This window comes from Anabrus simplex, chromosome 1 (assembly GCF_040414725.1).
Source record: "Anabrus simplex isolate iqAnaSimp1 chromosome 1, ASM4041472v1, whole genome shotgun sequence".
Taxonomy (NCBI): Eukaryota; Metazoa; Arthropoda; class Insecta; order Orthoptera; family Tettigoniidae; genus Anabrus; species Anabrus simplex.
This window is the reverse complement of record NC_090265.1, coordinates 910,763,934-910,791,379: the sequence shown is the minus strand read 5'-3', so window position 1 is coordinate 910,791,379 and position 27,446 is coordinate 910,763,934. Positions and strand designations below refer to the sequence as shown.

Below are 27,446 nucleotides of genomic sequence, written 5' to 3'. Positions count from 1 at the left end.
GCAGGTGTGTTAGTAGTGGATGTTTTGCACTGGGGTGACACAATAAATTATGACTTATTGTGAGACTTTACATAAACTCCGTAGTGCAATCCAAAACAAACAGCGTGGCATGTACGCAAGGGGGATTCTTTTGCTTCATGGCAACGCATGACTTCATACGGCTAATCAAACCCGTGACCTCATTGCTTCATTTGGTTGGGAACAATTTGATCATCCTCCATACAGTCCTGACCTAGCACCTAGTGACTATCACTTGTTCCTGCACTTAGGAGGTCAGCACTACGACAATGACGATGATCTAGAAATGACTGTGCTGCAGTGGCTGGCACATCAGGCAGCAGATTTCTATGAGGATGAAATTTAGAAGCTGGTTTCACAATATGAAAAGTGCCTTAATTTGCTTGGAACTTACGTTGCGAAGTAGTTTAAGGTACAGGCTTATATGTAAAAAAAAAAAAAGCTTAAAAATGGCATTAATTTTGCTGTATCAAAAGGGTACTTAGTTAAAAAATATTCCTCGTAGTATCAAAACAGCAATCCATGGAATAAAGATACTCAACATCACCCAAGAAAGTGATGAGCAAGCAAACAATTTCAGCTCGTATACTCATGTGCACTGTGTTTTGGGATAGGCAAGCCACAGCTGCATCATTCTCGCTCATAGCCCTGAATGATAACAAATGTTCATGTCACTAGCCAACAGATACTCTGCCAAACAAGACATCATATAGTCTTCAAAGACAATAGATTCATGAGCCTGCAAGCCAAGATATTTAAGATCTAAACACAGTGGTTTCCCATTTTCAAACCAGGCAAATGGTGGGGCTGTACCTTAATTAAGGCAACGGATGTTTCCTTCGCACTCCTAGCCCTATTCTATTAAATTGTCGCCATAAGACCTATCTGTGTTGGTGAGACATAAAGCCAGTTGTAAAAAAAAAAAAAAAAATTAAAAATCCAAACATGAAGCAAAAACAACTATTTTATAGGATAGGAAGAAAAGGTAATTATAGAGTGATTTCTATTATGGAAGCACAAGTTAACATTTTGAAGATCTTTGTTATCTTTTGATGGAGGAATTATCTGCAAATTTTTCAAATTTTCCACGGTGTAGGGGTAGCGTGCCTGCCTCTTACCCAGAGGCCCCAGGTTTGATTCCCAGCCAGGTCAGGGATTTTTACCCAGATCTGAGGACTGATTCGAGGCCCACTCAGCCTACGTGATTAGAATCGAGGAGCTGTCTGACAGTGAGATAGCGGCCCCGGTCTAGGAAGCCAAGAATAACGGCCAAGAGGGTTCGTCATGCTGACCACACGACACTTCATAATCTGCAGAACTTTGGGATGAGCAGCGGTCGCTTGGTAGGCCAAGGCCCTTCAAAGGCTGTAGTGCCATGGAGGGCCGGGGGTTCAAATTTTCGGTTTGGACAAAATTTTCCTCTTATCAATGTACCTTCATGAGCTGATTACACTAGCCCACAAAAAAAAGATTTTTTTGCGGTAAAAAGGAAAATGGGTGGGTTTTATGAATTTCTTCACGCAGAATTCGAGAAAAAATTAGTTTTTGCGTATCACATCTGGTTTAGTGGCAATTTTACAAAATGTTATTTTGTTCTTATGTACACTGACTGACAGAGCAAATGTAACACCAAGAAGGAGTGGTCAGAACTTTATGCCAATTGCAGGGTAGACTGACGTCACTGAGGTATGCTCATGATGTGAAATGCGCCGCTGTGCTGTGCACGTAGCGAACGATAAATGGGACACGGCGTTGGCGAATGGCCCACTTCGTACCGTGATTTCTCAGCCGACAGTCATTGTAGAATGTGTTGTCGTGTGCCACAGGACACGTGTATAGCTAAGAATGCCAGGCCGCCATCAACGGAGGCATTTCCAGCAGACAGACGACTTTACGAGGGGTATGGTGATCGGGCTGAGAAGGGCAGGTTGGTCGCTTCGTCAAATCGCAGCCGATACCCATAGGGATGTGTCCACGGTGCTGCGCCTGTGGCGAAGATGGTTGTCGCAGGGACATGTGGCACGTGCGAGGGGTCCAGGCGCAGCCCGAGTGACGTCAGCACGCGAGGATCGGCGCATCCGCCGCCAAGCGGTGGCAGCCCCGCACGCCACGTCAACCGCCATTCTTCAGCATGTGCAAGACACCCTGGCTGTTCCAATATCAACCAGAACAATTTCCCGTCGATTGGTTGAAGGAGGCCTGCACTCCCGGCGTCCGTTCAGAAGACTACCATTGACTCCACAGCATAGACGTGCACGCCTGGCATGGTGCCGGGCTAGAGCGACTTGGATGAGGGAATGGCGGAACGTCGTGTTCTCCGATGAGTCATGCTTCTGTTCTGTCAGTGATAGTCACCGCAGACGAGTGTGGCGTCGGCGTGGAGAAAGGTCAAATCTGGCAGTAACTGTGGAACGCCCTACCGCTAGACAACGCGGCATCATGGTTTGGGGCGCTATTGCGTATGATTCCACGTCACCTCTAGTGCGTATTCAAGGCACGTTAAATGCCCACCGCTACGTGCAGCATGTGCTGCGGCCGGTGGCACTCCCGTACCTTCAGGGGCTGCCCAATGCTCTGTTTCAGCAGGATAATGCCCGCCCACACACTGCTCGCATCTCCCAACAGGCTCTACGAGGTGTACAGATGCTTCCGTGGCCAGCGTACTCTCCGGATCTCTCACCAATCAAACACGTGTGGGATCTCATTGGACGCCGTTTGCAAACTCTGCCCCAGCCTCGTACGGACGACCAACTGTGGCAAATGGTTGACTGAGAATGGAGAACCATCCCTCAGGACACCATCCGCACTCTTATTGACTCTGTACCTCGATGTGTTTCTGCGTGCATCGCCGCTCGCGGTGGTCCTACATCCTACTGAGTCGATGCCGTGCGCATTGTGTAACCTGCATATCGGTTTGAAATAAACATCAATTATTCGTCCGTGCCGTCTCTGTTTCGTCCCCAACTTTCATCCGTTTCGAACCACTCCTTCTTGGTCTTGCATTTGCTCTGTCAGTCAGTGTAAAATTGTTGATACTTAGAATTGATTAAATTTGATACCGGTATATGAATGTAAATTTCAGCTTGCAAAACATAATCATATTTTGCATGCGTTAAATACACATAAATGCTACTTTGTAAGCAAGTAGATGGTTTGTATTATATTTTTAATGTATATTGAAATTCGTTGAACTGAAGCATAAAGCGCCTATTTAGTTTTGGCTGTACAGTTGCTTTTAAATTAATATAACCGTACCTTGTATAAAAATTACATGGTTAAACATACATAATTTTGTTACTTAGGTTAGATTCACACCTCTGTCTTTTTCTGTTTTCCGTGGAATTTCCGGGTTTTTGAGGTTCTTGAATGATCTCTAGAAGGGTCATCTCGTGCAATCCACCAACAGTAATCAGCCATCATATTCACATCCCAACGTCTCTGATAGCGTCGTTCTGTATCTTTGAGATCCTGGTGAAACCTTTCACCTTGTTCTTCACTGACAGCTCCTAAATTTGGAGGGAAATAATCCAGATGCGAAGCTAAGAAATGAAGCTTAAGGCTCATATTACAACCGAGTTCCTTAAACTTTACCAACATTTTCCTTACAATTTATTTGTATTGAGGGTCCTTAATGTTGCCAAGGAATTTAGTCATGACATCTTTGAATGCATTCCATGCCTCTTTCTCAATTTTGGTCATCGTGTCTGTGAAATTTTTATCCTTCATCAGTTTACGAATCTGTGGTCCATCAAATACACCTTCTTTGATTTTTGCATCTGATAATAAGGGAAATTTAGTGGTTAAATATTGGAAGCGTAGGCTACTTTTATCTAATGCCTTGACATACTGTTTCATCAATCCTAATTTGATGTGCAAGGGTGGAAGTAGAATTTTTTCACGATCAATAAGACTTACATTCAAGACATTTTTGGATCCTGGTTGTAGTTGTTTCCTTTCTGGTCAATTCACTGTATTCCAATGTTTATCCTGTGCCCTGCTATCCCATTTGCATAGGAAACAGGGAAATTTTATACAGCCTTTTTGTTGTCTCAGCAACAATCCAATGATCTTCAAATCACCGCAAATTTGACACCCATGCTCGTGATATTTCATTTTTTCAAGCACCAACTTTAAGGTCTCGTATTTTTCAGACATTTTTGTGGAGTGTGCAAGTGTTATAGATGCCAGAACATTTGTATTATGAAGCAAAACAGCCTTTAAACTTCTTTTGGAACAGTCAATAAAAACATGCCAGTTACTAGGATCATACTCTTTCTCTCCCAATTGACGTAGAAGATTTGAAACATCCTTACAAAATACAAGTTCATCTTCTTGAGTATAATACTTTCGGAATTCTTTGTCACGATTTCGGTAGCAGGAAAATGTAACACCATGAGCCAACCAACATATTCTTTTTGCGCAATCTTGAACCAAGTAATTGACTTTTTTATTTGGTTAGCTCTAAGTCCCTTGTCAGATCCTTCAATTCGGATTGCGTGAATTCATCTGAAGGTGTGTCATATTGATGTGGCTCAAAATCTATGTCTTCATCGTCAGATTGCAATGAACTGCTACTTTCATCACTCAAGTGAGTAGACGGAGTAGGTACAGGTTAAGTCAGGTTCATGAGGAACTGGTCGAAGAGCTGACTTGAAATTCGGATATTTAATTTTGTTTTTACTTTTCTTATTGTAACCGACAACATGGGTCATACAAAAATTTGCCCTCATACCAGTAACATAGTTCCTCGACACAGGTATTGCATGCAATATGAGGTGCGAAAGATTTATCTTGATCCCCAACTTTCAATTTGAAGTAAGAAAAATAAAGTTTCTTTACAAATGAGTCTATTTGACGCACCTTGGAATCAAACATATAAACTCCACAAATGTAACAAAACTTTTGAGGACTTTGTTTACACTGTCTTCTGTGCACCCCTGAAACACTATGAAACACTAGCCATGATGGTGTTAAAGCACTAGAACTTCACTTATTAGTAATCAATTTGAAATTAAATTACATTAAATCTCGCGCACATGACCTACAATTAAATGAATGTGAACTTTAAAAGACACACTAAACACGTACCAGTACTCCTTGGAGCCCGTCTCAAGCAACACTGTTATCTCTGAAAGGAAACTGCTTTATCAGTCCATCATAAACATTGCATAGGGGCTGGGGCTTTTAACATGTCCATTTATTCAAGTGGTCTAAGATGAAAGACAAACAACTGTCTCATCTTCAATCCTACATACCTCGTGGTCTATTGTGTATCTGGGGGAGTTTGTTATGAATTTACCAGGAAACCCCCAACTACAAAATGAACATTTAGACAACAATAAACCTATAATAAAATGGAAACAATAACAAATCAAATCACATAATTATATTCTAAGTTGCACGAGAACATCTCTCAACATTACATCTTACGAATTCATGCAGATACTAAAACACCTAATTGCATCAAAACTAGACATGATAGGAAAACAATAGTATCATTTTCGGAATCAGGGCAGCAATTTCCATAAGAATTACATATTCTCTATTTTACTGCAAAATCATGTTGGCTAGTGTTATCTGTCTTGCAATACAGATTTGTTTTTCTTGTAAAGAGCAAAAAGAAAAGAAAAGAAAAGTACACTTTTTTGTGCAAAATTAACCTAATTTCTACACCTTTGATAATTACTGTACTTTCCAGTTTAAGTCTTATAGAAAAAACAAGAAAATGAACTCATTACAAGATGAACACAACCTCAGGTCAGTGTGTGTGAAGAGGGAGCAACAGAAAGAGGGAACAAGGACAAGAATGAAAATACAAAAGGGTGAGGATAAGCTTCGCATCTTCATACAGAGCCGTGTTCAAATAGATGGGATCTCTCCTCATTAATTCCAGAATTTCTACATACATTTCTTCTGACCTGCCATTGTGTTTATCCTATTATGTGTTCCTTTTCATGATTCTATCTTTCTTTATTACCTGGCACTGCCTGGGCACTTTATTGACTGTTTAACCCTCAAACACACGCGTATGGGGTGGAATCCACCCCAAGTCATTTTATTTCCTAGTGAAATGTACAGATAACTTTCCTGTGCTCTCCCCGCTCTTCTTTCTGGCTGGATCCCCGCAGAAAGAGTCATTCTTACATAATCTATCTTAAAATCTCCAATTAATACAGTAATTCATACTTTACAATGCAATGATATGTGGGGTGGAAAGCACCCCAACGCGTGTGTCTGCGTTCTAAGATTCGGCGCGTGTGCTTGAGGGTTAATTTTAAATATTTTATTACCTGTTAACTAAGTATGAAGCAAATTTTTGTAGATTTTGTTATTATGACGTTGAATGATACTTCACCCGCTTCCCACCTCTGCCCAAAGAGGTGCACTCTGACTTTTTTCACCTCCCATGCTGATGGAGACTGAACTTGGACATCTACATGCGGAGTATCACTGGTAATCTCAGCGACGATTCGACTGTTTTCAATAATTATTTTTATATGCCACCCCCTCCCTATCTCCACCCCTAAGGGTTGCTTACTTGCACAGTGCTTTCTTTCCAGTCTGTCATATGTGTAGCAGAATCTCTCCTTGCATGTGCCTTCTCTGAACACCAGGCCTGTATTCTACTGTAGAATCCTTGAGTTGATGTTGCCATGGTTACAGCTGGTCTTTCTTCATGCACTTCTTAGAGCAGGGTAATTTGATGCCAATAACTCCACAACAGTTGGTTTTAAGTGCCTAAAACAAGGTTTCTTGGGGCCTGTAGGGCCTTACTGAGTTTTGTTCTTCGCGTTGTGAGGCTTAAAATGAGCTTTGTCTCATCCTTTTATAATTAATTTGATATTTTGCCTATATTTAACGTGCCAAAAGGCCTAAATGTAGGCAATGGAGAGGACTGTTAAAATTTCTTGCAGATGGGGTTAACTGGAGTGTTCTAAAAGATAAGTATAAAAAATTTGGTTCAGATTGGTTGAACGGTATGAATTTGTATAAGGAACAGACAGATGGACAGACAGACATTCTGCTTTACATATATAAACAGATATCTTGATTTGTCACTTGTCTGTTCCTTTCCATCACTTAAGGGAAGGATGGACAAAGTGAAATTTCATTTCAAAGGTATGTGGGCAGGTATTCCTACTGTTACACAGTTGGCATCTTGGGACAGTTTGGCTGCATGGCTTCAACCTGTTGTGGTACTCTTCATTTTTTAGTATTTTCATTGGAATAACTATATTTGTTTTTGCAAGCCCTGTCATTGCTTTAGTAATCATTTTCTTGTTTTTCTGTTTGGGTTTTAATAAAACAAGTTCTTGAGAATAATATTGTCTATTAAACACCTCGTTGGAAATAATTATGCCTTGCTAGTTCCTGTCTCTTCACAGCGGGCAAAGTGGAATAGCATTCCATGTTACCTGCAATGTTTGAACAATGCTTTATCTTTATTTCAGGTACAAAATGCTTCACAAATATACAAGAAAAACTAATCAACAGATATGGAATTAAAATGAGATGGACGTGGCACTGAGGGTCATTAGTGAAGGGACAAGAATAAATGCAGCAGCAAGACAATACAACATTCCAGTTTCAGTATGATTTTGAAGACTGAAGAAGCCTGTGGAAATATAAGGTTTGGAGCGATTTCGACCAGTGTTTAGTGCTGATCAGAGAAATGTCCTGATTGAGAATCTACTAGAAATGGAATCGTGACTTTTTGGTCTCATGAGATCAGATCTCAAGTATCTAGTCTTTCAGTATGTTAAACAAACCCAAATCTTTCATTCATTCAATGAAGTAGAGCAAAAAGCAGGAGAGGACTGCATGAATGCCTTCCTACAAAGACATGCACAGTTATCTTTATGACTTCCTGAGAAAACCTCAGCAGTACGGGCTTCAGCATTCAATAAAGTGAACATATGAACATTTTTCAATCTCCTTGAAAAGTTCTATGACACTCATCACTAAGTTTGGAGGGAGTGTACAACTATGATGAAAATTGGTTTATTACTGTAGTTAATAGACCATTTAATATAGCATCTTAGAAGGGGAAGAAGTAGGTGGGAATATTGTCATGAACAGAGCGAGGCACTCTTTTTACAGCTGAAATCTGCTTTAGTACTACCGGAAACTATGTTTCCAGCATTTACTTTTCCGAGAGTCTGAATGAATCCAGTGTTTGAAAGGCGCACTCCTCCAGAAACAAAGATTTTCATGCACCCACCTAGATGAATGCAGTTTGATATTTTTGTAGAATCGTTCAAATATTTCTGAAAATATTCAAAGCCAACAGCCAAAGAGCATGTTCGGTTAATCTTTGATGGACATGCTACACATATCAACAATCTAGAAGTGATAATGTTGACAGAAGAAAATCATGGAGACATTTTGGTGTTGCCTCTACACAGCACTAATTTGCTTGATGTTGCCTTCATTTACCTCCTCTCAGCATACTCTGCACAGGCTCGTGCATCTTGCCACCGGGCGAGTTGGGCGAGTTGGCCGAGCGGTTAGGGGCACGCGCCTGTGAGCTTGCATCCAGGAGATAGTGGGTTCGAATCCCACTGTCGGCAGCCCTGAAGATGGTTTTCCATGGTTTCCCATTTTCACACCAGGCAAATGCTGGGGCTGTACCTTAATTAAGGCCATGGCCACTTCCTTCCAACTCCTAGGCCTTTCCTATCCCATCGTCGCCATAAGACTTATCTGTGTCGGTGGGACGTAAAGCCACTAGCATGCATCTTGCCATGTGATTATCTTGGTCTTGCTTGTATCCTACATGGTTCTGTATGAGGAATATCTCCCTGTGGGTGGGGGCGGTAGAATAACACCCACAGCATTCTTTGCCCATCGTAGGAGGCAACTAAAAGTGGCCCCAGGGACTCTCAACTTGGGAGTGTGGTGTGGTGACCATAGGACCCTGAGCTGAGTCCTGGCATTGCTTCCACTTACTTGTACCAGGCTCCTCACTTTCATCTATCCTATTCAACCTCCCTTGGTCAACCCTTGTTCTTTTCTGACCCCGGCAGTATTAGAGCACTCGAGAGCTAGAGAGTCTTTCATTTTCATGCCCTTCATGGCCCTTGTCTTTCTTTGGCCGATAACTTCATTTTTTGAAGTTTCAGGTCCCTTCCATTTTTTCTCTCTGATTAGTGTTATATAGAGGATGGTTGCCTAGTTGTACTTCCTCTTAAAACAATAATCACCACCACCACCACCACCACTACTATGAGGAGCATTTAAGGATTCATCATCGTATTTGAGTGTGTAATATCACTTGACTGCTGAGTTAAATATTACAAGGAACATTTCTGTGATATCAAGTTCAGTAAAAAAAACGTTAAGCTTTTGTTCCACAATGCCGAACAATAAGTCATTAGTACATGAAGTGGAATTATAATTCAACATGTATGTGGGCGGAAGTATTAACATTCATTCAGCATCGCATGAGTAACATTGTGTTTGAACCTTGCCATGAGAATCCATCCATGACGGACGAACAGGCTGTAAGGGTATGGCTGAGAAAGCACCCCAGCAAAGTGGTCATGATTGTTGAGGTTGGAGCTCCTTTTGGGGATGCATACTCAAAGGCAGCCACTTTACAGAACGCAATTTCTGGCTTCAAGAAGACGGCATATACCCGTTTGAAAGAGATACATGTTACATCTCGCAACATTCTACCCATTCCCCACGTGTATGAGGCAAAGGATGCTGGTCTTATGATAAGCTTAAGAGCCACTGTGGTATGACAACTGTAGCTACAAGCACATCTTTTATTGAAGAACTGAAAAGGAAGGATACAGAAAAAGGAAATAAAGTGATAAAATGAAAACAAAGGAGGTCAGGAAACAACTCTTGCCTTTAGACAGCACAGCGAAAGCAACACGAGCCTCCAGTTGGATGACAGTGACTCTAAGTGTGCCAAGTTACATTCTTCAGATAAAAATGAAGAAGACAGAAACAGTAACCACATCATCACACCAGACATTATTAGTGAAGGAAGCTGCATTTCTGTTAAATATGAAGGCCATCTTTACTCAAGTTTAGTTTTGAAGAAATGGGGTAGTAGTAACATGCATGGAAAAGACTCCGAAGTATTTCCAATGGCCCACGAAGGAGAACCTAATGTCATATTCCTATAGTTATATACACATAATAATTATTGATGAGGAAACAAAAATGCAAACAGGGTTCTTTAGCATCCATGAATTTTGTCATTAAGAGTTAAGAGCTTAATGACATGTGTGAAACTTACACTGAGCAAAGTAAGTAAATTTGTTTTTTTTTTATTTAATATTGATTCCATCAATTCACTTTGCCTCCATAGGGTCAGGCAAAGTGAAATATTGTCTCGATGCAGAAAATGTAGGATTCCAGTGAGGTGTGATTAGTGAATGCAGCGAAGAGGGGTAGGCCATGGACCATGTCGTCCAGTGCTGCCCTCTTCATGCCTATTCTGGAAGCCCCAACGACCTGTTTCATCTTTCAGAAAGTGCTGTACAGTGGCTGAAACACTTGGACCTGGACTTATGAATTTGTAGTTATCATCACCATACAATTAAATAAATAAAGTTACATCTGCCATTTATTTTGAGTCATTAACAATAAACATGAGCTGGAATTCTTTGGAGCACATACCAAGACATGAGAATCTTTCCAATGTTATGTAACATTGCTGCCCTTCCCTTACCTTCCAGGTTATCAGAAGAGCTGTTCTCGTTAACACAGGGAGTTGAACAACCCCAGAAACTTCTGCATGTGGGGAAAGCACAGGATATTGAGAATAATAACTACCTCTGGGGTAATTATTCTTCTTTGTTTGAGAACCAACATCTGTTCCTTATCCTTTGAAACGTACATTCTTTATTTTCCATTTTACAAGCTAGTAAAACCTCTCTTACACTTTTTACATAGGTTGAGTTTTCTTTGTTTGTAAACATACAACATTGGACAATATTTCTGCGTACCAAGCAAAATGATTTATAAACATTAAACTTTTATTTGTTCACAAAACTTTTAAGAAACAAATTAAAATTACTTTTTAAAGCTCTAGAATACATTCTACATAATAAGTGATATGAAGAGAAAATCAAACTCAGCAGTGAGAAACTAAAATAAATCTCATGTGGTATATCACATTTTGTACATTATTCTTTCAACTAACAGTAGTGTGGGGGGGAAGGGGAAAGGAGGGTAGAGAAAGAGGACAAGAGAAGAGGAGAAAGAGAGAGAGAGAGAGAGAGAGAACAATATCAAAGTGAATAGAGAGGAATAGAAATGTTAAGAATTTTGGATTTTTTAAATGCGGTAGTCATCTACTTTACAACACTTCAAAATGAAAAATTAATTTCTACAGTATATACATTTTGGAAACTAAAATCACAACAGTGATACAGAATAATGAATAACGAAGACATGATGAAAAAATGTTACCATAAGTAGTGGGTTCTATGTCCTTGCATGCTTTTTATGACTAGAACCTTCATGCATTAAGTTCTGCCATTTGCTAAGAAAATGAAATAGAAGAATTTGAACCTCTGTAGATTATGCATGAAACCAAAAATGAGTCTTGCTTGACCTTCTCGCAAGCTACATGAGGTGACAATGTTCATTATTTTGTCTATCACTCTTTCATATTGTAAACTTGAATAATATTCAGTCTAAAATAAATTTAATTTATTATTTGTTAATTAAAGTCTAAAGTATATACAAACTGTAATCAGTCTTTGTCTAAGACATGCCACTGCAGATTCATGCCTCCATCTACAGGTTTGTTCCAAACTACATGGTGTTTGCTGGCTTTGCAGGTTGCTTATCAAGTTGTTTGGGGTTTGCCTATGTAGGCTCCAGATGATATAATAAATGAATTATTGTTCTTCACAATATGGAGTCAGAATTTTCTCAACATTAGAATGGGAGATACTTCCTTTTTTAAAGAACTGACTTGGTCAAAGCATAATGTTGACTACAGCAATCACCATTCTAAGCATATACCTCCAAATAGTCATCTGGCTAAAAGATTAATTAAATTTTATCTTGCTTCATCACTTGTAGAAATGTTCCTGAATACTGAACTCTGAGATATTTCCTAAAGTTCTTCTTTTATTAATACATTAGGATTGTACCTATTAAAAGTATTATGTATTACCCAAGGAAAAGCCTATTCCTTACTGACCAAATTGACCATTGTTAAAATTAAGTACATGTGGTAATAGCCATCTTGGATAGAAACACATGGAACCATATTACAGAAAAGTTCAAGCATTATGCAGGGATATTAGTTATACTGCTGTACACCTTTCAAGATAACTAACTTTCCTGTTCCCCAGAACCCACTATTATGAGTAACAATTCATCATTTTTCTTCACAAAATTATAAAATTTGTAGCATTGTACAATTTTTAAATAAACCACTATTAAAAAAATACAAACTGTTCCAAAATACAACTGTACCAAAAAGCTTAACAATTAAAAATTGTATAAATAAGGAAAGTTATGTTCAACAGTATATCCACACAGTAAATAAGTATAAAGAAAGGTGACAAAATTTTAAGAAAAATACTTGTACAATGGCAAGGATATGTAAAATATAAAAAGAATCACGCGTTATGGGAAGGTGTCTTGTCCACACTAACAGGAGCAAGAGAGAGGTCTGTGATGATTTACGGGCAGGACTTCAGATATGAAGATAATTTTTCTTTCTTTAAATTCTTCATTCACGAATTTTGATGATGTTTTTTCTTTTTTTTCCCTTTTTCTTTTGCAGTTCTGACAAAGAACAGTCAAATTATATTAAAATTGTACGTTACACATATTTATTAGTTAACACACACAGCACACAATTAAAATATATCACACAATCTACTCAATGGTTTCTGCTTGTTTAGCAGAGTCATGACTCAAGTTCTTAGTTTCAACAGACTACTCAGTGCTCAACCACTGCAGAAATTATTGTAGCATCTTGTGTATCAAGGAACACCAATCTAGCCCAAATATCATTTTCTCCTTGAAAATATGATTTACAAGATCTTCTGCTTCTCTTTCCTCCTTCTTCTTTTTTTTATTTTTTTTATTTTTTATTTTTGCAATGAATGATATGAACCAAAAATCCACACTGGATGAGTTTTAGCTCTATTTTTAACTGAACATTAACTGAACTACTTGTTAATGTATTTATCTACAGATATACAAGATTCAATTGTAGATATTTGGTGTCGAATCTCTTATGATGTCAAAGATCATAAAGATTAAATATCATGATTCATGTTTTTAAACTATCCATAAACTCAAACTATGCAAATTTATCTTAATATATATGGATATAGCTTATTAAGAAAACATGAATGAGGCAGAACCCATGTTCAAAAACAATATTTTTCTGAAACACAAGTTCTTAAGATGAATGAGCAGTTCCCAAATTATTTGTTTTTCTCAGTGGAAGTCCTCTTACCTACCAAACCAAATAGAAAAATGCACTATTCATATCTTGGATAGAGCACAGTGTCTGCACGGAAATTAAGGAACCAGTCATGATGAATATTTTGATGATAGGCTCATGTTCCATGTAGGTAGCATTTTCTAAACAATGACTGTTGCTTGAAAAAAAGAAGAATTTTTCAATGCAAACACTCGAGTCAAAAAACTATGCACTATATTTTTATTTTATTTTCTCTTCGTGTCTACAAGACAAACTGTTACCTATTATTCCCCATTTTCCCCCACTGATACTGTAATGTGACTGTACCAGCAAAGAAAAGGGCAGTTTATAACTAGATACGCTGCATATTAGTCCAACACACTATCATCTAGAGTAAGTTGATAGTTTCCTATGTGTGCAATACCATTAAAGCAAAAAACAAGCAGTACCATACATCATACAAACACAAAATCTTTACGTGGGGGAGGGGTCAGTGAAGAGACATGACAAGTTTGACTCTAGCATTAGCTTGAATAAATTCTAATACTTGTTCCTAGCGCTTTGAAGACTGCCTGGCACATCTATTGAGTAAAATTTTGAACGTTATATTGCAGTCTCTGACAGAACATTGTTCAGTTTTAGAAAGAAATTTAACACATTGATGAAGCACTGTTTTCTGAAGCTGTGAACTAATGCACCTGATTATGCGTAACAAGTATAGTGAACTAATATTTCTTGTAAACGAAGATTAAAGGAAGAAAAACTGCTCACATGGCCTATTATGTAATAGAAAATAAGTGTTTTATGCAAATTATTCACTCTCAGTTTATAAAAAATTAAAGAAATGAGATGGATGGCAAAGTATTAAACTTTATAAATTCCTGCCACTAAATACATGACTTTTTTGTGTTAAGCAAAATATGCTTTGAATAACAGTGGAAAAACAGGGGAGTAAAGTAAAAGAGAAGAAGATAGTATAAGAGAAATAAATCTACTGTTCACATCAAGCACTTCTGAATTACAATTACATTTTCTTAAATGCCAGGATTTATTTCGAACCTTCAGATATTTGCCATTCCCGAAATATGCTGTGAGCCACAGCTAGGAATTTTAGAACTTGAATGGTAAAGCTCAAAATAGATACCATTATTTCATAAATATGGTAAGTTTAATTCATAGATTACCAAAAAGGAAGGAGAAGTAGGGTAATGATTATTGTAGTGATAATCAATTTTATTATCATGGAAAAATTTGTAACACCAAAGATTTACTTGTTAAATATTTAAAAAGTTAAAACAAAGGAATCAAAATGTTAACTTGAATAGAATACACAAATAAAATAGGCAAAAAGATATTCTAATATTCTGATTGGTTCATGGGCCAGTTAATGACGGAGGGTGAACTGTACGGCACCGTTTTACATTCATTAGCACCGGCTAGGTAACATGTTGACCCAGCTGAATGTTCAATGCCATTTCTGACATTGATGAAGACTTAATTTATTACGTGATCTAGGCTCGGTTGCTATATTTAATGTTTCCTTCTTGTGCTTTACCGTATCACATCACATCAGAAATAAATGGGGAAAATAAACTTGTAAATGACTGTCGAGGGAGAAAACGAACATTTTGAAACTCCATAAATTCTTCCACGGATATTTTCACATGATTAAGTTTCCTGGAAAATTAAGACTGGACATCATTTGCAGGTTAAGAAATTTATGAATAGAAAAATAAATGTCTAGTGCATTTTAGCATTTTTCCAATTTTATGGTTTAAGAGCTCAGTGTTAGTACTATAGACCTGTTACATTCATTACCTTTTTGAACAGCTTCGAAGGACACACTAACGAAGACTGAAATTTTTTAGTACATAGTAGGCCTATATAAAATTGAAATCAGGACTCTCTGTGTACCTAAGTGCATGTGAAATTTTAAATGGAACACGTTTGTTATTTAGAAATATCACAGATGTTTTAATTGGTTAACCTGTGAAACCTATGGCAACATACAAACATTTGAACTAAAGCATACAGGTCCTGTAAATTTTATTCATGTGATAGGTACTGTCAGCAAACACCGTAATCTGTAAACTGGCAAGAATTTTATTATGTTCCAGTATTATATACCAGTAATATCAGTCCAATCTCTCACTTTATTTTCTTACTCCTTTACATGATTTTGTTGTTTTGGGAAGGAAATTATGAACAGGAAGATCTAAGGAAGGTTATAATTCTTCTTGTATAAAGTGGAATTACAGCTCTCAAAAATTTTTCAAATCGATCTTTTATATAAAACAGCCATAAAAATTATAAAAACTAACAGCGAGTCATCAATTAATATATAAAACTTAAAAAAATAATAATTAACTGCAGTGCAATCTTCAAAGCACTAACAATAGGTACAATAAGTTTGTGCTCCTCACAAAATTGTCCACAAAAAGCCAGGGTATTTTGAACTTATTCTCATGTTGCAAACTGAAGCCCAGAAATGAATGAAGTTGATTATGGAAATTAGAATCTTAGGTTTTATTATTTAAAGCCTTCTTTATCATGTATATGGTAAAAAGCATTAAGCAATTGTGATATGTCAGTAATCCACTTCATTCATCAAAACAGACTTCCTTAAAATTACAGTGAATTATAATGAGGAAGAGTAAAATGCAATGCCCTAATGATAACATTTCTGGTGTTGTACAAAGTCACCATGGTTAAATTAACAATTTCTATACCAGAACAGAAGGTTAAATATCAAACATATACACAAAAACCAAGGTTTATGAGACTGATAACACTTGAAAGTACACAATTTTCTTCAAACACGCATATTATTCACAGTGAGAACAAATAGTAACAACAATGACAACAAAAAGTACTTGCTTTCCAAATGTGATTGCTACTGCTTTTTAACATTTTTACTTGACATAAACCTTGGCTTTGCTTCTCAAAAGACTATAATCCTGTATACACAAAGTCCACCTAACTTTCTGTGACTAGTAAAAGAGAGAAAAAAAAAAAAAAGTATCGCTCTCTTCACTTACAAGAGCTCACTGAGTCAAGACATGAACACCTATCATGGTGTTCATCATGAAAAGTGAAAACTTGATAGTCTATTTTTCTGTCATCAAGAAGGTACATGGGGGCTTTGCGCAGCTCCAAGAGCGATATCTCACACACACACTCACACACACATATACACACACAGCTCACTTAACACTAAGAAAACATAAATAGGAAAAAACGTAATAAGAAAACAGTAGAAACCACCAGGGCCTATCTTTGATTTTCTCTTAGCAACAATATCTACATTACACATTTTTTAGGTTTATGTCTGGAGAACTACAATGTATTTAACCCTGCTTGTCTCCATCTTATAATTAAACGTGTTTACATAAATATCTCCAGTAACGTCCAGCGTTCTGTCTTGCACAATTCAAGCTTTCTCAGCCTTATATTTCTGAAATCGCTCATGAAATATATTGATTTCAATTGTCAATTAAAACTCATTTTAATAAAAATGAACTTAAAAATGACTTTACTATGAAATCTGTTCATTCAGTACCATATATGGGCAGGGTTCTGCTTTTGCATGCAAAATGCCTTCAAAGACAATTTGGTTTTACAATAATGGGTTTGGTTTGTTGAACTTTCCACAAACTCATTTATTCTCCATTTCTTTAACCTCCTTTTTCGGTGACCGGCACCAAATCAAATACCATTACGAGTAAAATTATTTGAACAGTCCTAAGAATGAAAACACATCTGTCAAAACATATCATCCTAGGATACATACATTAAAGTCAGAAATCACATCCATGACAATATTCATCTTAGGATACATATTGCCAAAAATAAGTTCTTACTACTTTTTTTATACAGTACCAGCCTTGCATGTTTATTAATGCATGGCTTAACCTAAACTAGAACAGAAACACTTTCCTGAGCACTAAACTTCATTTAAGGTAATCAGTATTACAAAACAGTAAAGAACAGAGGTATAGCATTTCCATCACTCATTACAGTTTTATATCAAAACATCAAGACCAACTAACTAAAGAGGCTCTGCTTTTAAAATGAGCTTCACACAGCTACTTTGAGTTTGAAAGAAAACCAAGTCACAACCAGCTTAAAACATGAACAACGTAACCTCTTTTCAAATGTTTTACCTCAAAACATTTTTCAAAATTAGAGTTAAATAACTTGCATCTTAATTGGCTGTTATTTCCTCTTCTTTACTACGTTTTTCTCTTCCCCCAAAAAAGTAACACTTTCTGCTAACGAAACAATAAATATGGTAGATATATAATTATACATTTATCTTCATAGCTGCCAAAAGAGGAATGAAACTGCTACTTGTTTGGTGAGATGTTTCAATATTTGCCCCAAAATCCAACCGAGACTTTACACAAATACATTCCCTAAATAGCCACGTATTAAAACAATATTATTTATGTGTTTTCTCTTTAATAATATATTAAAATAGATTAAGGGTTATTGAAATATGGTATTCATTTATTTATTTAACTACTCTTTCTATTGTTTTGGTACCAGAGTGTTATTCTTTAGACATTACACATTTAATAGTATTTCTGCTTGCAAAGCAGTCTTCGTAATCCCTCTCCGAGTCAACGTACATACTCCAAGCTTTTACCATTCTGTAGGGACACAATGATTCCTTTTAAGAATATTGCTTCAGTTCCTGAATTCTTTTATTATTTAAATATCATATTCTTCTCATTAGATGTTATAATACAAACTGAGCAGTTGTATCAGGCTGATATTGTGTTCCTATCATAGTTTTCATCTGTACTTTCCATAAAATAAAGCATTTGGTTCCTCTTTTCATCAAGCAAGATAAAAACATTTCCAGTTCTATCAAAGCTGGAAAACCTAGTAATATTATACATATTTGATAATAAATCATCAGAGAGGAACCATCGCTATTGAGACGTCTCCCTCCCATACTCAGGAAGGAATGAGGAGGGTAGACAAGACATGTACGCCATTTCTTTCAATCCTCTCCTCACTGTCTAATCCTCCACCATTGCTGCACCTTCTCGTGCAGCTTCCTGCAAAGTCCCAGGAACCTCCGTCACATTCCCGAGCCTGCGCCCGAGTCTTCTCCATCTTCGCCATCTTCTCCCTCGCCTTCTTCAAGTGTCACCTGGAAACGTATTCGATCCTGGGCAGGACCAGATGCAGCCTCTTCCTGTCCTCCTCCACTGCCATGGACGTGAACTTCTTGTTCTTCTTCACCCTCCTCATCTTCTTCCTCATGGCCCTGTTCACAGAACTCTGATGGAGGAGGACTGGGAGGAATCATGCTCTGGTACCAATCACGATTCTCTTCCAAGGTGTCAAGTATATCTTGTGCATCCGGATGGACAAGATCTGCCCATGTTTCCCACAATGGATGTACAATATAATCAATGAAGCCAACCTGAAAATAACAAAGAAGATATTTTACTTGTTGCAGGACATGCTAGATGACAAAGATTCATAAATGCTCAGGAAGGATCAGGAGTTAAATCCATAGAAGATATGGTAACTGATGGACTGTTAGCTTTTTTAAATTATGGTATCAAGGGAAATAATCGTTTTCAAAGAATAAATAGTAATTAGTATCTACCTGGGATTTCTCTATTGTGGCACTGTGTCGGTCACACATAGGGCTGATGTCCAAATTCTGCTCTCGTTCACGGTCACCCTGCTGGAAGAACTCCTCCATGAGCAATTCAACCCATCGCTTATATAGCGCCAGTGGTTTGGTTGGATTGCTGAGGTCAGCACAGTGAACTAGGTTCTCTAGAACTTGTATTCTGTCAGTGTAGTTATCAAGGAGAAGAACACCAGAGCCAGCCACTTTCTTTGTCTCCACCATGGTTTTCAGGTCCGCCAACAGGCTCATATGTTTAGACATGTCTGTCGATAACACCATGTCTATGACCATCTTACGGAGTGTCTGCCTCTGCTTCTTACCCATATTCACAAAAATGTCACATCCTTCATTCTGGAGTAGTTTGAAAGCAACAGCCAGATGATGATTTTCTAGCACCGATTCATCATTGTACATGAGTGCTAGTTCAGAACCTAGAAGATAAGAAAAGAATTATGATTATAAACTCCATAAAATATCTTGAACATTATAAAATACAACACAGGGGCTTGGAGATAGTAAAATTTAAAAACAATTTTACATCCCTTTTTTCCTTATCATTTAGACTTCAAACACACTGGCTTACAATTGAGAGAAATAACTTGATTCCACCTAATCGATAATATTTATATGACTTTGGCAAATTTAAAGCTGTAGTGCATGTTTTGGCTAGTGCTACGTCCTGTTTAGGTGTAATATTTGCAAGAAGTAAGGACATATTCATCTCTTCTTAATCCTAAAAAGACATCTGAAAACCTTCAAAATAATTAACTTAGTTCAAACTAAAGTAAAGTGTTATGGAAAGAGGGGCGGGGAGGGATGAGTGATATTATCAAATTATGGTTTGAAAATTTGTTAACAGTTAAAATAGCTTATAGCTAAAAATACTTTTGATGTCATATTCAATATAGTTTTGAAAGTTAGGAAGTCCTTATGATAGCGTGAGTCTGAGTAGTGATGGTGGTGATTACTGTTTTAAGAGGAAGTACAACTAGGCAACCACCCTTTATATAACACTAATCAGAGAAAAACAAAATGGAAGGGATCCAACACAGGTGAAAAATTAAGGTATCTGCCAAAGAAAGACAAGGGCCACGAAGGGCATGAAAATGAAAGACTCCCTAGCCCTTAAAAAACTAATAGCTTTGGGGTCAGAAAAGAATAAGATTTGACCAAGGGAGGTCGGATAGATTAGATGAAAGTGAGGAGTCTGACACAAGGAAGTGGAAGCAATGCCAGAACTGAGCTAAGGGCCCTGTGGTTGCCAACCTATGCTTCAAAGTTCAGAGCCCATAGGGTCCCTATTAGACACCTCTTACAACATGCAGGGGATACCGCGGGTGTTATTCTACCGCCCTCACCCACAGGGGGTCGTGAGTCTCTCAGATATTATGAGAATGTGATGAGCTGCTGTTACCTTCTTATGACACTGGACCTTGTTTGAAAAAATTTCTTTCTCTCATTTGTATGTCACATCGATATGGATCATGAGGAAGATAGTTTGCATGGACTTGTTCAGTCTCAAATCTCCTACCCTTCAGAGCTAATACTTAAGAAGAAATATCTATTGTAACATCCACATTTACAGAAAATGCATACAAAATGCTGCAAATAATTTTACTGAAGTATTCAATTATGACTTGGGTAACTTCATTTTCTCATAAGTGAGTAATTAAACAACCATCCACTGAATCACAACTGGTGATATATATTTATGAAAACCGCATATCCAAGCTGAGTCTGGCACTGCTTTGCTATGACTAGCTCTGCACTCATATTATGTCTAACATGGAGAGGCCAGACCCTGCGCCCAACAGATTTCAACGAGCTTCAATGTACTGTTCCTGTCGAGGGACATTCAACAGTAACTCCTGTAGAAGAGTTTCAGTCAATACGCTTTCGTTTCCGAAAAAATTGAGGTGAACCATCATGACGCAGGATCTGCTTTGGACCAAGTGGAGGTGATAGAACACTGAAAAATGAACAAATTTTACTTGAACATGTCAGGTCCACAACCTAATAATTTCCGAAAAATTGATGAATCCCCGATTCCAATACAATGCACATATACTTGCAGAGTTACATCACTGGCAACCGGAGCGGTGGCTCGTTGAAATCAGTTCGACACAGAGTCTGGCCTCTCCTTGTAAGCAATATCACATAACTCAGTCTCAAATGCATACTGGTAAGGAACAAACATGTGTCAAATCAAGTCATATACTACAGAGAGACATGAACAAGAAAAGGAATACATAACTGGACAAACACAACGGCAGGTAGTGTAGGAAGAGGGATCAACAGAAAGAGATTACAAAAGGACAAACAAGAAAACACAAAAGGATAAGGACAATCCATTGTACTCATCATATTACCTCTCTATATATGATTATTCTCAAATGAAGAAAGGAAGTGTACTCAGTCTCAAACACAGAAAAGCATGTTAAAATCACACTCTCAGCTATTGTAGGATGGAAGGATGAGTCAGCTACCTGTCTTCAACTTCTGAGATTAAGTACAGATGTTCCTTCAATTCATTACAGTATGAATTTTACAAGTCCCTGTTAGTACATGAAGAAAAAGAGGAAGATTCTGATGATGTTGAACCCCTAGATTCTGACACTGATGGTGAGGACTATGTATTTGATAAAAAGATTGCTGAATGTAAGCACTCTGTGTTTCTTCAGATTGTTTACAGATAAATATGCACAGATATCCTATAGCCAGTTTAATAAAATTATTTTAAAAACCCAGAATTATTCTGTATCATAATGAACTGTCATATCCCACAAAAATCAAACTTATATCACAAAAAGGATTTAGCCATAATGTACTACACAACTGAGATCTCGGCCAGCCATAATGAACCAAGTGCACACAATGTCTTAAATATGAGTATACTGAGTGAGACTCTCCTCTATGGCAAAAAAGCAAAGTGATAAGGAAGATAACAAAGTCAAGATGTACAATTTCAATTTCAATTTTCAGTTTTTATTTATTCTCAATCAAATTCACTACCAATTTTGTACTAAACTGCATGCTACTAAAATAGTACTTGCACATCCAGGCCCACATCTGATGATTCTGGAACAATTGTCAGTCCTTAGTAACAATCATAACATACACAATTTAAGTGCGAGCGTGAATAGAGGGTGTGTACGAGACCTTCTCAAACTACAAACTGAGGACAGACTATCGATGAGTGCACTTTGCATAACAGGGTCTATGCCGGGCTGCACAAGAAATGTCACAGCAGTTACTCAAAGTGACTTCTGTTGACATGCTAAAGTCAGCACAATGCAACACACTGCACTTTCTCCTCCAACTTTGATGAACTATAATTAATTAGTTGTATAATGGATAGTTGTTACTATCCTCTTTCACCGGGCAAGTTAGCCACGCGATTAGGGGCGCGCAACTGTGAGCTTGCATCCGGGAGATAGTGGGTTCGAACCCCATTGTCGGCAGCCCTGAAGATAGTTTTCCACGGTTTTCCATTTTCACACCAGGCAAATGCTGGGACTGTACCGTAATTAAGGCCATGGCTGCTTACTTCCCACTCCTAGGCCTTTTCTATCCCATCGTTGCCATAAGACCTATCTGTCTTGGTGCGATGTGCAGCAAATTGTTAAAAAAAAACTATCCTCTTTATCATGGCCCTAGTCACCTTCCTGCATTTTGCCATTAAGGAGAGACTCAGCCTGCATAATGGAAATCATACAGTTAATTTAATTTCATGACTAAATTTTAACTTTGGTTTTCCACAAATTAATTTTGTGGTGCTTAATTCAGTATGGCTTTACAATGGCCATTTCAAAACTAATTTTCATGTTTCGATATGCAAGATACTCACTGGAGTTGATAAGGAACTGGTTGGTGAGGCCTGGATGGTCCACATCATGGATAGTGGCTGCGAAGAGTGCAGCCATGATCTCTAGAGGTGTGAACACAGATTCTAGTGCTGGTGAGTTGAGGAGAACATTGGTGGACTGTGTTACGTCTGCAGCATGTAAGCTATTGTGGAACGGGTTGTCTTTTACGTAATGGTCTTCCAATGTCATCATGAAAGTGACGAATACTTTTGGGGGGATCATGAATGTCTTCAACAGCTCACGGTTCTGTAACAAACAACAAACACACAGTTAGCTTTTAACTACATTAAAATATTGAAATGTACATTTTATAGAGTTGCTGGACATCCCAATTTTTAACGTCAATCCTGGCTTATTAAGGGAAAAATTGCCAATTCGTTCTGGTTTCCATGTCATATTAAATTTATTTTCCAATGACCGACTCCACTGGATGGTCAGTGTAGTGGCCTTAGGTTTGAAGGGTCCTAGGTTTAATGCCCAATCAGACTGAGGATTTTAGCTATGTCCAATTAATTTCTCTGGCTCGGGGACTGGGTATTTGAGTTAGTCTTACAAAACACATCACGCTACCAACAACTACAGGGAGACAGAATAGTGAATACATCCACATAGGGATGGTTTTAGGAAGGCCATTTAGCCATAAAACTGGGCTAAATCCACTTGCAGTGCCAACCTCATATAATTAGAAAATAGCCAGGAAGAGTAATAGTAAAAACATTAATGTTCTTTCCAACAGAAGTAATGGAGAGGAATAAACAAGTGATAAATCTAGTCATGTCCAGATGAAACCAGTCATATTGTTGAATGTCACCCATGTTTCTCTACTGTGTGTAAATGTCTAACAATTTGTCTTATTATGATGTTCGAACTAAATTAGGGTCCCATTAATGTTAAAATGAAATAAAGAATCCCAAGATTTATCCAAGCACTTTCCCAGAATTAGTGTGGTAAAACTCAAAACATTAATGTCAGGGACCCCATTTTATCTTAATAGAACTATCTCTGTTTGCACTAGGCAAGCTGGTAACAAGAAAAATAGAAGGGAAAAAAAATGTGATACCGACCAGACAACTACTATCACGTAGACTGACCTTTGAACTTGACTGGAGTGTTACTAACCTGGAAGCAGGTGTAAGCGACGGCAGTAAGAGGTCGATTGTTGGACAGTTCTCCTATCCTGAAGATATCTATTCCCCAGCGGTCAATGTCTCCCAGCATGCGGCCCAGATCCTCTTCGTGTGGTGTTTCTACGCCGTGTTTGGGCAGTTTCTCCCCTGTGAAACTGTTGGTATGACATAGTGGCCTCTTGACGCCAGAGATCTGAGACATGGTGTTCGAGCCATGGCGAGGACGTTCTTTTTTCTTGGCTGCCCGTGGTTCAGTGTCCTCTATACGCAACGACGGCAAGTCCAGCTCCTGCTGCTTGTCTGGAATTAGAAATCAATTATCGATTTAGTATATTTTCCGTGGCCTCATGGTCACATAATTCAGAGTTACGAATTATACAACTAGCTCAGATCTAGCCTTAATCTAAAGGGATTGCGTATTTGCTGTGCTTCGAGACAAAAGACTTGACAAATTTTACGAAGTTCATTCCGTGACATCTAAATTACTAACTACAATTTTCCCCATTAATTCACATACTGCACTTGAATGGTGCTTTTCTACGGCTCGCTGTCTTATTAAAAAATAATTTGCATGAAAGCGGATATTTGTAGCAAGAGTTCTACTAGTAATTCTATAATCTCCAACTATTAAAAATATTAAAGACCGAGTAGCGTATTTGTTAAGGCACTCGCCAACTGATTGCTGTATTGAAGATTGCGAAATCGAATATCGAATCCCGGCGCAGTCGATCAGCATTTGAGACACTGGTCCGTAAAAAAGCATCTCCTCAGGGCGAGCTACCGTCACTCCGAGACAGAATAATGTTATTGGCTTTACGTTCCACTAACTACTTTTACGGATTTTTTAGAGACACCGGGATGCCGGAATTTAGTCCCGCAGAAGTTCTTTTACGTGCCAGTAAATCTAACGACACCAGCCTGACGTATTTGAGCACCTTCAAATACCACCGGACTGAGTTAGGATCGAACCTGCCAAGTGCGGTCAAAAGCCAACGCCTCAACCGTCTGAGCCACTCAGCCCGGCACTCGGGAGAGATGTTAAAATAGCATTATTTACAGTATTATCATTTAAAAGAAGTGAAATCCGTCGGTTACTCTTGGTACTAGTCGAAATAGTCGAAAATATTATTTCTAAATTAATACATCTATTGAATTAAAAACGCATTAATTTTACCATTTCGCATGAAAACAACTAGTATACTTTAAGATTTATTTGCCTCCATGTCCACACGGAATCCCTTCATTTTCTGGTTCAGTTCCTTAAACTTAAATGCCAACTGACTGACTTCGAATAGACCGAGCAACCTGCAGGGTATAAGGAGACTCATAGGTGACTATGACACGCAGTCGGGTTTATTGTATACTTGCACATTTTTTATTTAGGGCCGATGCCTTAGCTCTTAGGCCCTTTTAAACAACGAGCATCATACCAAACCGAACTACGTTGTACTATATAGAAGCACAACAGGTAATTCGAAGTTTGTTTCCCCCTCCGGAATACAATGACGTCAAGATGTTTCACCTCCTGCAGTTATCGGCAGTTAAGGACAACTACTTCAGGATGTACGCAGAAATTTGGCTTTCAAGATGATAAGCGTGCTCCGATAAACTAACATTTTGCGTCATAAGTTGGTATTATCAATACCTGAAGACAGTTAAAGTTTGTCATACGAGAACATGAAATTCCCAGTGGTCACTTTCTTTTTCACAACAAACAAGACAATAATTCTACGAATTTCCATATGAAGAGAATATTAAAAACGGAAGACTAGATATCTGGAAACAAAAATATAACTTTACACAAGAGATACGAATCGAAGGTCGCGGTTGTACAAATAGCAATGGAATCTTTCTTAAACGCAGAATCCATGTACTTGCAAAAAGGCAAACCAAGATCATCACACAATTTAATTGAATTTACTTATTGTCCGACTGAATCAGGGATAAAAATTGTCTTGAATTTTGTAGAGATTTCGATCTTATCTGAAGTCACAATATGCTTGCCTCTTCATGTTCTGCAAGTCTATCCCTTCCAGTGCTGGAGACTAGGGCGATGTAGTCAACATTTCGTAACGCTAGTCACTTACTTTCCCCAATCCTGTAGTCTACAATACATTTTTCAATGAAAGACGTTCGTCCGATATCCGATCGATCTTGAGGAACCTCAGAAGTACAGAGCGACGTTCTAAACTTCGTCACATTGAGGAAGGAACGAGTTCTAGTCCTTCCAATCCGGACATCATCGACCGCAACTCTATTTCTTAGTAATTGCGTGTTTTTCAGATTAGCAATTATACATTGATTGATTGATTGATTGATTGATTGATTGATTGATTGATTGATTGCGGGTGGATTCCTGAGAGGCCTGGTGCAGGTCTTTCTGGTGTATGATGATGATGTAGGGGGAGGGTGAAACCCGGTGTCGGCACGTAGCCTACTCCTGTCGAATAACGCCACGGGGTCTGCTCAAGGCTTAACGTCCCCATCCGCTGGACACATCACTATCAAGAGTGCCATATGCTCTAATGTTTTTTAGATCTATATGCCGGATAGAAATTTCGTTCACTCCTATATTTACATGCACCAAAAACGCATCCTTACCAACTTTTATTATTGCCATTCTTCGAAACAACGAACTATATAAGGAACTAGCAAATAAATCATTGGATAATTGCTACAAACTTTCTGTCACTTTATATGGATTATAATTTGAAACGAGGTTAAGCCCAGCTGCAAGATCCAGTCTGTACGTCACGGAGGTACATGTACATTTGTAGTGATGAGAAAACGAATGTCAAGTGATGGACATATATCTATAAAGAGCTATTATCTTACACGACCTCTTGACCACACTCAATTTATCTGGATATGTAGCAACAGGTTCACAATAGATCTGACATTGTGGTTTATTATTTTGCCCTAAGTTCTGTCTAGCTCCATTCTTTATTTATTTTTGTTATCACCAATAATTTACGAGCGCAGAACTTCTTTTGGCTACGTTTATTGAAAACTAGCGTCACAATTATTGTGTAACAACTGGTGCACATTTCTTAACCAGAGCTTTATTATAGAAGAGAAGTCATACAGATAAGAAAGTTCAAAACATGAAATCCTTATACAAGCGTGCAAATACCGCATAATTTATCAGGCATAATACAAAACAAATCCATTTGTTTCCGAGCTAAAGAAAGAACTCTAGTCTGCAAACAACGTGACGCAAAAATATGCGCAGGTGCACGGAACAATCACATTTTCTACTTTACCTCTAGATTGCTATATGTGGTTCTAGAAAAGTATTTCCGAGCAGGTGGCTGTGCTGTTAGGGTCGCGCAGCTGTGAGCGTGCATTCGGGAGATAGTGGGTTC

The 27,446-nt window shown here is 38.1% G+C and overlaps 1 protein-coding gene across 4 annotated transcripts in view; it reads right to left on the bottom strand.

Annotated features, from left to right (window-relative positions):
- Window positions 1–10,851: 10,851 nt before the first annotated feature.
- dnc (phosphodiesterase dunce) overlaps window positions 10,852–27,446 on the bottom strand; it is a 900,811-nt gene continuing 884,216 nt past the window's right edge. For all 4 annotated transcript variants that reach the window (XM_067136623.2, XM_067136624.2, XM_067136625.2 and 1 more), the window contains 4 exons: window positions 24,074–24,381; window positions 22,936–23,200; window positions 19,059–19,519; window positions 10,852–18,869 (listed from right to left, as the gene is read on the bottom strand). In XM_067136623.2, the coding sequence (XP_066992724.1) occupies window positions 18,522–18,869; window positions 19,059–19,519; window positions 22,936–23,200; window positions 24,074–24,381 (1,382 nt within the window). In that variant the 3' untranslated portion in view covers window positions 10,852–18,521. The remainder of the gene's footprint in view (window positions 18,870–19,058; window positions 19,520–22,935; window positions 23,201–24,073; window positions 24,382–27,446) is intronic.